The sequence below is a fragment of the Chlorocebus sabaeus genome, unplaced genomic scaffold (genome assembly GCF_047675955.1).
Source record: "Chlorocebus sabaeus isolate Y175 unplaced genomic scaffold, mChlSab1.0.hap1 unalloc_scaffold_1534, whole genome shotgun sequence".
In the NCBI taxonomy this organism is placed as follows: domain Eukaryota; kingdom Metazoa; phylum Chordata; class Mammalia; order Primates; family Cercopithecidae; genus Chlorocebus; species Chlorocebus sabaeus.
In genome coordinates this window covers 1931-15170 of record NW_027327340.1, presented here as the reverse complement: position 1 = coordinate 15170, position 13240 = coordinate 1931, and the positions used below count along the sequence as shown (strand labels likewise).

At 55.7% G+C, this 13240-nt stretch overlaps 1 protein-coding gene across 2 annotated transcripts; it reads left to right on the top strand.

Annotated features, from left to right (window-relative positions):
* The first annotated feature begins 12 nt into the window (after positions 1–12).
* Positions 13–13001, top strand: LOC140711107 (vascular endothelial growth factor receptor 3-like). Of its 2 annotated transcripts, none has more exons than XM_073014025.1 (6): positions 13–570; positions 970–1075; positions 1985–2133; positions 3439–3559; positions 4734–4819; positions 5628–6135. In XM_073014025.1, the coding sequence occupies exons 1-6, from the start codon at positions 374–376 to the stop codon at positions 5689–5691; spliced, it is 723 nt and encodes a 240-aa protein (XP_072870126.1). In that variant the 5' UTR covers positions 13–373; the 3' UTR covers positions 5692–6135. The 2 variants fall into 2 exon arrangements, with proteins under 2 accessions (XP_072870126.1, XP_072870125.1); XM_073014024.1 differs by lacking the exon at positions 5628–6135 and adding an exon at positions 10793–13001 and having other exon boundaries at positions 15–570.
* Positions 13002–13240: the final 239 nt, after the last annotated feature.

The window sequence follows — 13240 nt, the reverse complement described above, 5'->3', positions numbered from 1 at the left end:
AAAACGTCAGCAAGTGGCAACAGTGATACATGCTACTACGGAAACTAAAGGAGCAGGAAGAGTGTAGGAGGTGCGAGAGCTTGGGTCAGCCAGAGCAGCCCAAGGAGGGAGGTCAGCGATCCAGGACAGGGAGCAGCAGGGCTGGTGGGGAGCATCAGAAGCAGTGAGAGGCGAGAGAGGATTTGTTGAAACTGACCGCAGGCGGCTCCCCCACCACTGATGATCCGGTATCCATGATGTCTACTGTGTTACCAGTGCATGGATGCTCTTGGCACCCCTAGCAAGCAGGCGGCACAGTCCTCTTTTAACCAGATGAAGAACTAGAACTGGGGAGGGCCGCGACCTGCCCGGGTCCCAGGTAGCGCAGGATCGGATGAGCCATCTCCACCCCACCACGGGGATGGGGGAAGGGACAGATGGGGTGACGTGGGGGGGCTTGCTCCCCACCCACCTCCCCTTCTTGTTGTCAGGGGCCTCCCCATACCCTGGGGTGCAGATCAATGAGGAGTTCTGCCAGCGGCTGAGAGACGGCACCAGGATGAGGGCCCCGGAGCTGGCCACTCCTGCCATGTGAGCCTCCCCATGGCCCTGCAGGTGTTGGGGGCAGTAAGCATAGGGGGCGTGGGGATTGTGGCCTTGAGAAGGTGGCATCAGGGAAGCCAGGGCCAGTAGGACAGGCCTGGGCACCACTCTCAAGACACACGGGTAGTCTGTGGCATAGCGGCAACGGGCACCAGGAGGGAAGGCTGGGTGCTGTCGGAACAGACAGAACCGGGTGTTCAGGGAAAGCGTCACCAGGAGGTGACGCTGGGCTAACACTTGAAGGAGGAACGAGGATAGCTGGACAAGGGTGGGGCACGTGTCAGGAGGAGGGCAGAGTGGGTGAGAGGGCCCAGGAAGGCTGGGGGACTGAAGGTGCTGGGGCGGGGGTGGGGTGCACGCGGTCCAGCAGCGCACGTGATCCTGCAGACGCCGTATCATGCTGAACTGCTGGTCTGGAGACCCCAAGGCGAGACCTGCGTTCTCGGAGCTGGTGGAGATCCTGGGGGACCTGCTCCAGGGCAGGGGCCTGCAAGTGAGCCCCTTCCCCACCCTGTTCTGCTATGGCCTTTGGCCCCTGCCCTGGCTCCCTGGCCCCAGCTGCCTCTCCAAGCCCCTCTAGGCTCTGCCCACCTCTAGGCTTGGGTGGTGCGGTCCTGGCTCCCTACCCACACCTCGTCCCCACACCCTTGCATCTTTCTGTTGAGCACACGCCCACTGCACACCTACGCTGCCTGTTCCAGGTGCTGTGTGGATAGTCAGAGCCTGTCCCTGCCCAAGGGGAATCCTAGGCTGGTCCCCACTGGCCTGTGAGGCAGCCCCTTCTCGCTGGCATCATCATGATGCATTCGTTCAGCTGGTCCCGGTTCTGTCCCCCACTCCACTGAGCACACGGACCCCTGACCTGTGTGTCCTGACGTCTCTCCCTCCCCACGTGGTGCTCCTCCAGGGTGGGGGATGGGCCTGCTCGTGACCCAGCTCAAAGTGGGGCCTGGAGCAGGGACCCGGGAGCGGCCTGTTGCCCGGGACTGGGGACTGGGGTGGGTGCTGTGGCTCTAGTTCCATCCAGAGAAGGTAGGAAGTGTTGACCCCAGTTCTGAGGCTGCAGGCTCAGCCGGGGACTGGAGGACGGATGATCCGGCCGAGCCCCGGCCTGCCCCACCTGCCTTATCCATAAACGAGGTACCTGGAAGGGCTGTTGGGAGAATTTGGTGAGGTTGTCACAGCCAGCATTCTGCTACCTTGACCCCTTACCTGTCGTGACGGCTGAAATGTGCTGGCTTCTGCACGAGCTCATTTCCTCCTTGGAGCACTCACGTGCCCGCATGGTCTGTTAGGACCCTATTTCAGGGCCCAGGAGCCCAAGCAGTCCCGAGTGCAGGGCTGAGGGCTGAGGGCAGCGGCTGGTGGTTTCTGGCCCAGCTGCCTCTCCTGTTCCCGCCAGGAGGAAGAGGAGGCCTGCATGGCCCCACGTGGCTCTCAGAGCTCAGAAGAGGGCAGCTTTTCGCAGGTGTCCACCGTGGCCCTACACATCGCCCAGGCTGATGCTGAGGACAGCCCGCCAAGCCTGCAGCGCCATAGCCTGGCCGCCAGGTCAGCTGTCCTGTGGGTCCAGGAATGGGGGGAGGAGAAAGCCATGTGAACAGGGTGCATTTTATCCCTCTGCGTCTTTGGGGGAAAGCAAATCATGCGACGTCAGAGACCAGCGTGCACGAACCCAGAGCACAGAGCGGCTTTAAATGACCCACTGCAGTTCCCCTCCAAGGCCATGTGACCTGGCTGCGTGCTTGTTTTTGAGTCCTGTCCACCCATCAGTGTCCCCTCACCCCAACATCAAGGGTACTTCTTTTTCTTTTCTTTTCTTTTCTTTCTTTTTTTTTTTTTTTTGAGATGGAGTCTCGCTCTGTCGCCCAGGCTGGAGTGTAGTGGCACGATCTCAGCTCACTGCAAGCTCCGCCTCCCGGGTTCACGCCATTCTCCTGCCTCAACCTCCCGAGTAGCTGGGACTACAGGCGCCGCCACCACGCCCGGATTTTTTTTGTATTTTTAGTAGAGACGGGGTTTCACTGTGTTAGTCAGGATGGTCTCTATCTCCTGACCTTGTGATCCACCCACCTCGGCCTCCCAAAGTGCTGGGATTACAGGCGTGAGCCACCGCGCCCGGCAAGGGTGCTTTTCTCACGGAGAGGTGGAGTGGACTGTGTTTGGGCCAGTATTCCTCCCAGGAGTCTCTGATTATCTAAATCACTGACTAGTCTGGGGGTGAGTCCCCAAGAGTCCCTGGGAGGAGGGAAGGTCTCCAACTGAGGCATGGTCAGGAGGAGAACATAACTTAATTCCCAGAACTCTGCCCAGGCTCTCTTATCCCTGGCATTTCACACTCAGGATGGCTGTGCCGCCCACATTCACACCGGCATTGCTGAGATGCAGGCTCTGCCTCAGCACATGGCAGGGCTAGGCCTCGGGGACAACCACAGTGAGCTGGATTTTGCCAGGCTCCTTCCACCAACCCCGCAACATGTGCCTTAGTGCACACACGTGTGGGCAGGGCAGTCGGCAGCTTGCAGCCCCAGGGCTGCCCATCCCTGGGAGGAGCTCGATGCCCCACGGGGCTGGATGCCCCTCACTTCCCATCACAGAGCTCAGCAGTGGACTCGGGAGGAAACACGGCCCAGGGTGGGGGTGCACACCCAGGCCCTGCTGCTGAGGCTGTGGGGTAGACATCTGAGGCCAGGCCCACGGAGGAGCCGCTGCCAGCACTCAGACCCAGGCCCGTCCATACTCCTGCCCCAGGCTGGGGTCCTTTCCAGGAGAAGAGGAGGCACAGGGACAGCAGAGAGAACTTCGAGGAGAGTTGTTGGGGTGCATTCCTCAGCACCTTCTGATTTCTCCCCACAGGTATTACAACTGGGTGTCCTTTCCCGGGTGCCTGGCCAGAGGGACTCACACCCATGGTTCCTCCAGGATGAAGACATTTGAAGAATTCCCCATGACCCCAATGACCTACAAGGGCTCTGTGGTACTTCACATGAAGGGCAGGGGCTGTGCTCTCGGGTCAGGGCTGGGACCGCCTCGGGAGGCAGCCTCAGAAATTCGTAAGGCAAATGGCAGAAACCAATTGCAGGCTTTTTAACAGAAAAGACTATCATTTCAAAGTGCAAGTCCAGGCCGGGCGCGGTGGCTCACGCCTGTAATCCGAGCACTTTGGGAGGCCGAGGCGGGTGGATCACGAGGTCAGAAGATTGAGACCATCCTGGCTAACACGGTGAAACCCCGTCTGTACCGAAAATACAAAAAATTAGCCGGGCGTGGTGGCAGCGCCTGTGGTCCCAGCTACTCAGGAGGCTGAGGCAGGAGAATGGCGTGAACCTGGGAGGCAGAGCTTGCAGTGAGCCGAGATCGCGCCACTGCCCTCCAGCCTGGGGGATAGAGCGAGATACCGTCTCAAAAAAAGAAAATGCAAGTACAGGGAGAGCCTTGGGCACATTTGGGCCCTCCTACGATGCCACATCTCACAGCTGCTTTCTGTCCTATGCCCTTGTCACCCCCACACGAGGCCTCCCCTCCTCAGTAGTGCAGAAACCCCAGTGGAAGGACAGCTCCTCCTCCTCCTCGGTGGCAGGTTTGGGAGTCCTGGGCCTGGTCAGTGAGCGCTGGGCAGAGGGGCCCCATGGGAGCCTTTGGCCAGACCTCAGGGACCTGGGTTCCTGCCTTCAGGACCACTTGAAGACGCTGGGGGGCTCTGAAAAGATCGCAGTTTCCCTGCTGTGTGATTCAGAATAAAAACCACACCAAGCCACAGTGAAAGGGTAACAAAGCCCCCCAGGTCGGGAGGCAGCCTCACAATGACGGTTTTTTGAACTACGAGCTGCTGGGTTGTGAGTCCTGTCCCTGGTTCTCCCGCGGCTCCTGCTCTTTGCACACTGAGCATAGGCTTGGCCACCGTGGAGTCCCCCAGTGTGAGGTGTCCACGCACCAGACACAGCCCCCGACCTCAGTGTCTGCCTCCGTGGCAGGAGCGTGTGACCCTCACCCTGGGATGAATGGACACCTTGTTTCCGGCTCCGTGTCCCAGGGACGGGTGTTAGGTCAGCCGCACCGCAGGGTCGTGCCGCGCTGTCCTGGCTGGGGGTGGCTGCCCTGCAGGAGGGCCTCAGGCGGGGCCCACAGCCTGGCTTGTCCTCTTCACGCAGGACAACCAGACGGACAGTGGGATGGTGCTGGCCTCGGAGGAGTTTGAGCAGATAGAGAGCAGGCATAGACGAGAAAGCGGCTTCAGGTAAGGGCTTCGTGAGCCTCCTGCACTGCGGGTGTTGACATTGCCTTCCCCTGGAGGAGGGAGGCTGGGGCCTGGGCGTGCCCAGCCCTCTTCCTGCAACCTCTCGTGGCTCCCTGTGACCTTTTCACATGTTCAAGGTGAGCTGCCCTGAGACTCCCCTCCTCACCTGGCACCACAGCAGCCCCTCCCCGTCGCATGCTGACCACCTGCGTGCCGGTCCCAACACCTCCCCGTCACCTGACAGAGCTCAGACGCTGTGTCTTTCTGACACGACGCAGGACCCGCCATGCCCAGGGCACACACACCCTCCTCCAGGTTGGGGAGGCTGTCCCAGCCCCAAAACCCCTGAACTTCATCCAGTGGCTGCAGAGCCAGGTAGATACTGTAATCTGAACTGGCTGGTATAGGGTCTGGTCCTACGGAACTTAGCGGAGCTTAGCGGGTGTTCTCCCCATCTGTGGAGATGAGAGATCGTAAGAAACAAAGACACAAGACAAAGAGAGAAAGAGAAAACAGCTGGGCCGGGGAACCACTGCCACCAAGATGCGGAGACCGCTAGTGGCCCCGGACGGCTGGGCGCGCTGATATTTACTGCGTGCAAGACAAGGGAGCAGGGTAAGGAGAGTGAGTGGTCCAAGTGATTGACAAGGTCAAGCAAGTCATGTGACTGTGGGACAGGGGCCCTTCCCTGCTAGGTAGCCAAAGCAGAGAGGGAAGGCAGCATACGTCAGCGTTTTCTTCTCTGCACTTACAAGAAAGATCAAAGACTTTAAGACTTTCACTATTTCTTCTACTGCTGTCTTCTAAGAACTTCAAAGAGGAACCAGGAGTACAGGAGGAGCATGAAAGTGGACAAGGAGCGTGACCATTGAAGCACAGCACCACAGGGAGGGGTTTAGGCCTCCGGATGACTGTGGGCAGGCCTGGATCATATCCAGCCTTCCACAAGAAGTTGGTGGAGCAGAGTGTTCCCTGACTCCTCCAAGGAAAGGAGACTCCCTTTCGCGGTCTGCTAAGGAACAGGTGCCTTCCCAGACACTGGCGTTACCGCTTGACCAAGGAGCCCTCAAGCGGCCCTTATGTAGGCATGACAGAAGGCTCACCTCTTGCCTTCTAGGTCACTTCTCACCATGTCCCTTCAGCACCTGACTCTATACCCGCCCGTTATTCCTTGGTAATATGAGTAATACATCAAAGAGTAATATCCAAAAGCTAGTGATTAATGTTTATGCTAATGATCAGTAATGTCCATGATCATCTATCTAATTTGTATTATGGCTATTCTTATTCTAACTATTTTCTGTATTATACTGAAACAGTTTGTGCCTTCAGTCTGTTGCCTCGGCACCTGGGTAATCCTTCGCCCACAGGCTGGGATGTATTTTGGCAAGAGAAATACCCACATATGCCTGTCCAGATAGAAAGTGAACTCTATTTGCTCAACATGATAGCCAGGGGAAAAACAGTTTTGGCCAACTTGAACATTGAAACTAAGCTATAGATTAAACAAAGACTTTAGTGTCTACTTAAAAGATTCACTTTATTTTTTATTTATTTATTTATTTATTTATTTATTTATTTATTTTGAGACAGGGTCTCACTCTGTCTCCCAGGCTGGAGTGCGGTGGTGTGATCTCAGCTCACCACAACCTCTGCCTCCCAGGTTCAGGTGATTCTCCTGCTTCAGCCTCTTGAGTAGCTGGGTAATATTATAGGAGTATGCCACCATGCCCAGCTATTTATTTATTTATTTATTTATTTTTTATTTTTTGAGACAGAGTCTCACTCTGTCACCCAGGCTGGAGTGCAGTGGCCGGATCTGAGCTCACTGCAAGCTCCGCCTCCCGGGTTTACACCATTCTCCTGCCTCAGCCTCCGGAGTAGCTGGGACTACAGGCGCCCGCCACCTCGCCCGGCTAGTTTTCTGTATTTTTAGTAGAGACTGGGTTTCACCGTGTTAGCCAGGATGGTCTCCATCTCCTGACCTCGTGATCCGCCCGTCTTGGCCTCCCAAAGTGCCAGGATTACAGGCTTGAGCCACTGTGCCCAGCCTGTTTTTTTTATTTTTAGTAGAGACAGAGTTGCACCACATTGGCCAGGCTGATCTTGAACTCCTGGGCCTCAAGTGATCTGCCCGCCTCAGCCTCCCAGAGTGCTGGGATTACAGGTATGAGCCACCGCATATGGCTTATCAGCTGACTCCTGTTAGTACCTGGTTTTGGAAAATTAATGGTGGTCACGTTACGGAAATAGCTTTGGGCTAATTTTTCTTCACCAAACAGCATTTTGACCTGCAAAAAACAAGGTAATTAAGTCAAAGGTATGGCAGAGGATGATTGCCACGTAAATTCAAACTTCTGCACACCTTCGAAAAACAGCACAGCTCCTTGAGATCAAAGAAGGCTGCTCAGCCCGCGCCTATGGCTCAGCTAGGAGAGAAACTCGGTACACAGACCATGGGGTGATGGAGGAGACGGGGCTGCGAGGAGACCTCCCTTATCAAGTCCGAGGCACTGGGCAGCCATCCTGCTTCTGAAAGGGCAGCGAACCAGAAGGGAGTGCAGCTCCTTGGATGCTTGGTGGTAGAGGAAGAAGAAAGTTCCAGAAGATAAGGGTCCTAAGGAAGCAAGATAGTATCCAGAAGTCAGAAGAAGACAGATAAGCACACAGGATGGATTTGTGCGTTTGAGAAACTGCACCACCCTGTATCGGCAGCAGAGGGCACTGTTCTTTGTCCTCTGTTGATGATGAGCCAAGAAGAGGTTCCACAGGTCCCTGGCGGGTGCGTTCGCTTGGCATACAGAGTGCTCTCCACACAGGTGCAAGGAGAGGATGTGCCTTGTGGGGTGTGTGGGGAGCAGAAGGAGGAATCTATCTGTCTGGTCCTTCGCTGTCTCCTGTTAACCACTGGTTGGCACTCGCCCCATGGGGGATCACCTGCTCCTCACTCCTGGGTTACATCATCCAGCCCTTTCAGTGCCCACTTAGGATGCCAGAGCCCATGCCCATGCATGCGGCATTTCACCTGCATCTGTGGGCAGAAGGAGATCAGGAAACTCTGGGCTCGTGGTCACTCAGCGTGACTGCATGGAGCCAGTGGAAGGCCCAGCTCTGTTGGGTGAGAGACTGGCTGTCCCCCGGAGGCAGGATGATACGGAACGTGGATGGAGCCTTCAGAAGGAAGAAAGCAGTCAAAGGAACTTGAGATGATGCCAAAGATATAGGTTTGATGTGGCACTTTTAAGTGAAGAAATGTAGGATGCCACCAAAATCCCTAGTCCCACCCACAGGAGAAGTGGCTCTTTCTGTGTAGAAAATCCTAACACGAATAATCCTGAACCCCCAAAAAAGCACCATCCATACAAAGTTACAGGAACAAGACAGAACATTAGAGTTAAAACTTCCCAGTAGACAACGGTTTAAATGAAACAGGAAAATGAACAAAATCCTCCAACGTGAATTAAACATATAACAAAACAAGCAGCGGCACCATGAATCTGATATTCAAAATTTCAGAATAGAAATGGATGGACAATGTGATGATACAAATGAGAGCAGACTAAATTCAGGAAAGAAATGGAAATAAAACATAGATTCGGCCAGGCAGTAGCTCTCACCTGTAAGCACAGCACCTTGGGAGACGAGGCCTGGAGTTCAAGACCAACCTGGGCAACAGAATGAGACCCTGTCTCTACAAATAATTTTAAAAATTAGCTGGGTGTGGTGGCCCACGCCTGTGGTAGCAGCTACTCGGCAGGCTGAGGTGGAAGAGTTGCTTGAGTCCAGAAGGTTGAGGCTGCAGTGAGTCATGATCGTGCCACTGCAGTCTAGCCTGGGCAACACAGCAAGACCCCATTTCAGGGGGAAAAATAACTAAATCCTTTCTAAAATGAGGGCACGACAGGGACAATATGTATGACCAGACTGACAGTGGCAGACACAGAGGATGGATGTGAAAAGAAAACAAAACTGAAATAAAAGAGGCAAAAGGATCAGAAATAAAGTGACAGGAATAGAAAAGATCCAATATATATAAAATTGGGAGTCCCAGAGGAAGAAGATGCAAACAGTAAAATAACTAGTATTTTAAACTTACAGTCAAGAGTTTTCAGTAGCACCAGGCAAAGCACCAAACAAGTAATCAACATCTTCAAAAAATGCAAAGAAAGCACTGAGGATGGTGCAGGATGGAGCAGGCAGAGAGCAGGGCAGGGGCAGAAACCACCTCCTAGGCCAAGGCGAGAAGCTTGGATTTCCTTCGTGGAGTGACGGGAAGCCGTTGGAGGGTGTGTCAGGAGGAGAATGACACAGTGTAACTTGAAGGACCTCTCCGAAGGGTGGAGCACCAGGGGGCCATGGTGGAAGCAGAGCAGTCCACAGGAGGGTGTCAGAGCCGGCAAGGATGCAGCGGACTCCGCAGGAGGGGCCAAGAATGGAGAAGCCCGCATGTGTCCTGGAGTTACAGTGGGCAGGACTTCTGGATGGATGGGATTGGATGGATGGGATCTGGATGGATGGGATTGGATGGATGGGATATGGATGGACGGGATCTGGATGGACAGGATCTGGATGGACGGGATATGGATGGACGGGATATGGATGGATGGGATCTGGATGGATGGGATCTGGATGGACGGGATCTGGATGGACGGGATCTGGATGGACGGGATCTGGATGGACGGGATCTGGATGGACGGGATCTGGATGGACAGGATCTGGATGGACGGGATACGGATGGACGGGATACGGATGGATGGGATACGGATGGACGGGATACGGATGGACGGGATCTGGATGGACGGGATCTGGATGGATGGATATGGATGGACGGGATCTGGATGGACGGGATCTGGATGGACGGGATCTGGATGGATGGGATATGGATGGATGGGATCTGGATGGACGGGATCTGGATGGACGGGATATGGATGGATGGGATCTGGATGGACGGGATATGGATGGATGGGATCTGGATGGACGGGATCTGGATGGATGGATATGGATGGATGGGATACGGATGGATGGGATACGGATGGATGGGATATGGATGGATGGATATGGATGGATGGGATACGGATGGACGGGATATGGATGGACGGGATATGGATGGATGGGATATGGATGGATGGATATGGATGGACGGGATATGGATGGATGGGATCTGGATGGACGGGATCTGGATGGATGGATATGGATGGATGGGATATGGATGGATGGATATGGATGGACGGGATATGGATGGATGGGATCTGGATGGATGGGATCTGGATGGACGGGATATGGATGGACGGGATATGGATGGATGGATATGGATGGATGGGATATGGATGGATGGGATATGAAGAGTGAGGGGAAGGAGGAGGCAAGGAGAACCCCAAGGTGCTCCAGCAGCTGAGGGGACTTTGGTGCCGTTCACTGAGACGGGCAAGACAGAGTGAGAACTGGGCTGGGGATGAAGTTGGACATTCTTCACAGTCTCGTGTCCAGGCTCGGACAAAGCTCCAGTGAGTGCAGAATCAGATCAATCTGCTTTGCTGTTTAGTCTAGTCTGTGTGTGTTTTTTGAAGTCTGAGCATGTCCCATGCTCCACTGTGTCCTTGGTGGTTCCTATCAAACCCCGACAGGGGTCCGGTCCCTCCTCCTCGTTATTCGTTTGTCTGTCTTTGAGGCCGAGTCTCACTTTGTCGCCCAGGCTAGAGTGCAGCGGCACGATCTCGGCTCATGAAACTTCCACCTCCTGGGCTCAAGCAATTATTTCACTTAGCTGAGGCCACAGGCGTGCACCACCACGCCTGGGTAATTTTTGTATTTTTTGTAGAGACGGGGTTTCCCCATGTTGCCCGGGCTGGTCTCTAACTCCTGGCTTGAAGCCATCCGCCTGCTTCAGCCTCCCAAACTACTGGGATTACCAGTGTGCACCGCCCGCTACCCGGCCTTCTTCTCTTACTAACTCCACCTCCCCTGTCTTGGCAGCTGTAAAGGACCTGACCAGAATGTGGATGTGACCAGGGCGCACCCTGACTCCCAAGGGAGGCGGCGGCGACCTGACCGGGGGGCGCGAGGAGGCCAGGTGTTTTACAACAGCGAGTATGGGGAGCTGTCCGAGCCAAGCGAGGAGGACCACTGCTCCCCGTCTGCCCGCGTGTCTTTCTTCACAGACAACAGCTACTAAGCAGCATCGGACGAGGCCCCCAGCACTTGGGGGTTCAGGCCCAGCAGGGCGGGCAGAGGGCTGGACACCCAGGTTGGGAACTCGTCTGGTTTAACTCTGGTGGCACAGGAGTGTCCTTCCCTCTCTGCAAGCTTCCCAGCTGGGAAGAGCAGAACTCCAGGCCCGAGGCCCCTGGGATTCTGTCACCACAACTGGCCAGGGCCACGCTCCAGCTGCCCGGGCTCCTCCCCCTGAGATTCAGATGTCATTTAGTTCAGCGTCCACAAGTGCTGGCCCCAGGGCCAGCCCTTCCATGGGAATGTCTTTGATGACCTCTTTCGTCACACTGGGTGGCGGCTGGTCCCTGTTTTCCCGTGAGGAATCTGGTCTGGGAGTCACAGTGATGGAGGTCAAGGCACACCGGAGCAGAGTCTCCCAAACACCGTGTCCTCCACAGGCACACAGCCATTCTTCCCACGAGGCCGGCTGGCCTCACCCGCCTCTTCACAGTTGAAGGGAGGGGGCTATATTTCCATCTCAAAGAAACAAGGGAGGAATTTGCAGGGTCCTCTTCTGGGCCTGACCAAACAGGTAACTAGCCCCTGGGGTGGCCGCCGGTATGACAGACCGGCGACACAGGCAGCCTGCACACCTGAGCCTGGGTGTCAAGAGCCATTCGGCAGGTCTTTTTCTTTTTTTTTTTTTTTTTGAGACGGAGTCTTGCTCTGTAGCCCGGGCTGGACTGCAGTGGCCGGATCTCAGCTCACTGCAAGCTCCGCCTCCCGGGTTTACGCCATTCTCTTGCCTCAGCCTCCCGAGTAGCTGGGACTACAGGCGCCTGCCACCTCGCCCGGCTAATTTTTTGTATTTTTAGTAGAGACAGGGTTTCACTGTGTTAGCCAGGATGGTCTCGATCTCCTGACCTTGTGATCCGCCCATCTCGGCCTCCCAAAGTGCTGGGATTACAGTCTTGAGCCACCGCGCCCGGCCGGCAGGTCTTTTTCAACAGCTTCGCAGACTGTATAGCTGCTGTGAAGAATTTGCTTTCCAAATTCAGCGTGGAAGGCGCCCAGGAACAGTTACACTGAGTCTAGATGACTCTGGCGCCCGCCCCCGCTCAGGGCCGGCAGAGCAGTCAGCGCCTCTGGAGAAGGCCCCCCGCTCTCCCACCTGGCCCAGACTCGAAGGAGCCTGGGTCTAGAGCTGCCGGTCTGGTTCTTCCCTTTAGAGCCTGGACCTGCCACCTGCGGCCCCTCCCAAGCCGTGAACCAGCTCATGAGAGATGAGCACCATGGGATCCACTCAGGAAGGCTCGGGGCTGGCACGAAGGACCCCCCAGCATTGCCCTGTGCCACCCAGCACTCAGTGGACATTCTGGGGCCCTGCCTCCGGCCTTTTCCTGGCCTGCGCCTGACATCGGCACCCTGGCTGGTCAGAACGCCACCCTCCCAGAGGAGCAGCCGGAGATCCTCTGAAGGCTGGAGCCATTCTGCTCAGGACCCCTATCCCAGCTCAGAGTGCCCCAACACCTCACCAGGAGAAAGACCCACGTCCCCCTGTTAGAACCACGGAGACTCACCACCGCCCTGACTCCCCAAACCCACTCCACAAGACGCTTGCAGGACAGGCTCCACGCAGCGAGCAGGGGCTCGCTCAGCTGACCCTCCCGTCCCCTCCCCTCCCACCTCCCTTCCCACCTCCCTTCCCCTCCCCACCTCCCTTCCCCTCCCCACCTCCCCCAGTGCGTGTTACTCCAGGATACGTTGAGTGCATGTATAAGGTCATCTTCATTGTCCTGGGACCGCCCCTTCCTCCGCACCTCCTCCAACGTGGGACTGGCATGTCGGGTTTCCCTAAGAGGAGCCCGAGGCTGTTCTCTGCAGAGGACCAGCCCGCCCCGTGCGCACCTCTCCTCCTCGCTGCCCACCCAGGCATGTACCGGGAAGAAAACCAACTATGCCTTTCTAGACCATGTTCTCAGAAAAGATGGAAAATATTTAACAAGAGATAATAATAAATCTGGTGCCAGTCTGTGTGTGTGTGTTGGGGACAGGAGTGTTGCTTTTGTTGTGTTTGCTTCTGTAATCTAAATGGGAATACAGAAAAGTCCCCACACTGGGTTTGGACTTTTTTTTTTTTTTTTTTTTTTTGAGACGGAGTTTCGCTCTTTCGCTCAGGCTGGAGTTCAGTGGCACGATCTCAGCTTACTGCAACCTCGTCTTCTGGTTTCAAGCGATTCTCCTGCCTCAGCCTCCTGAGTAGCCGGGATT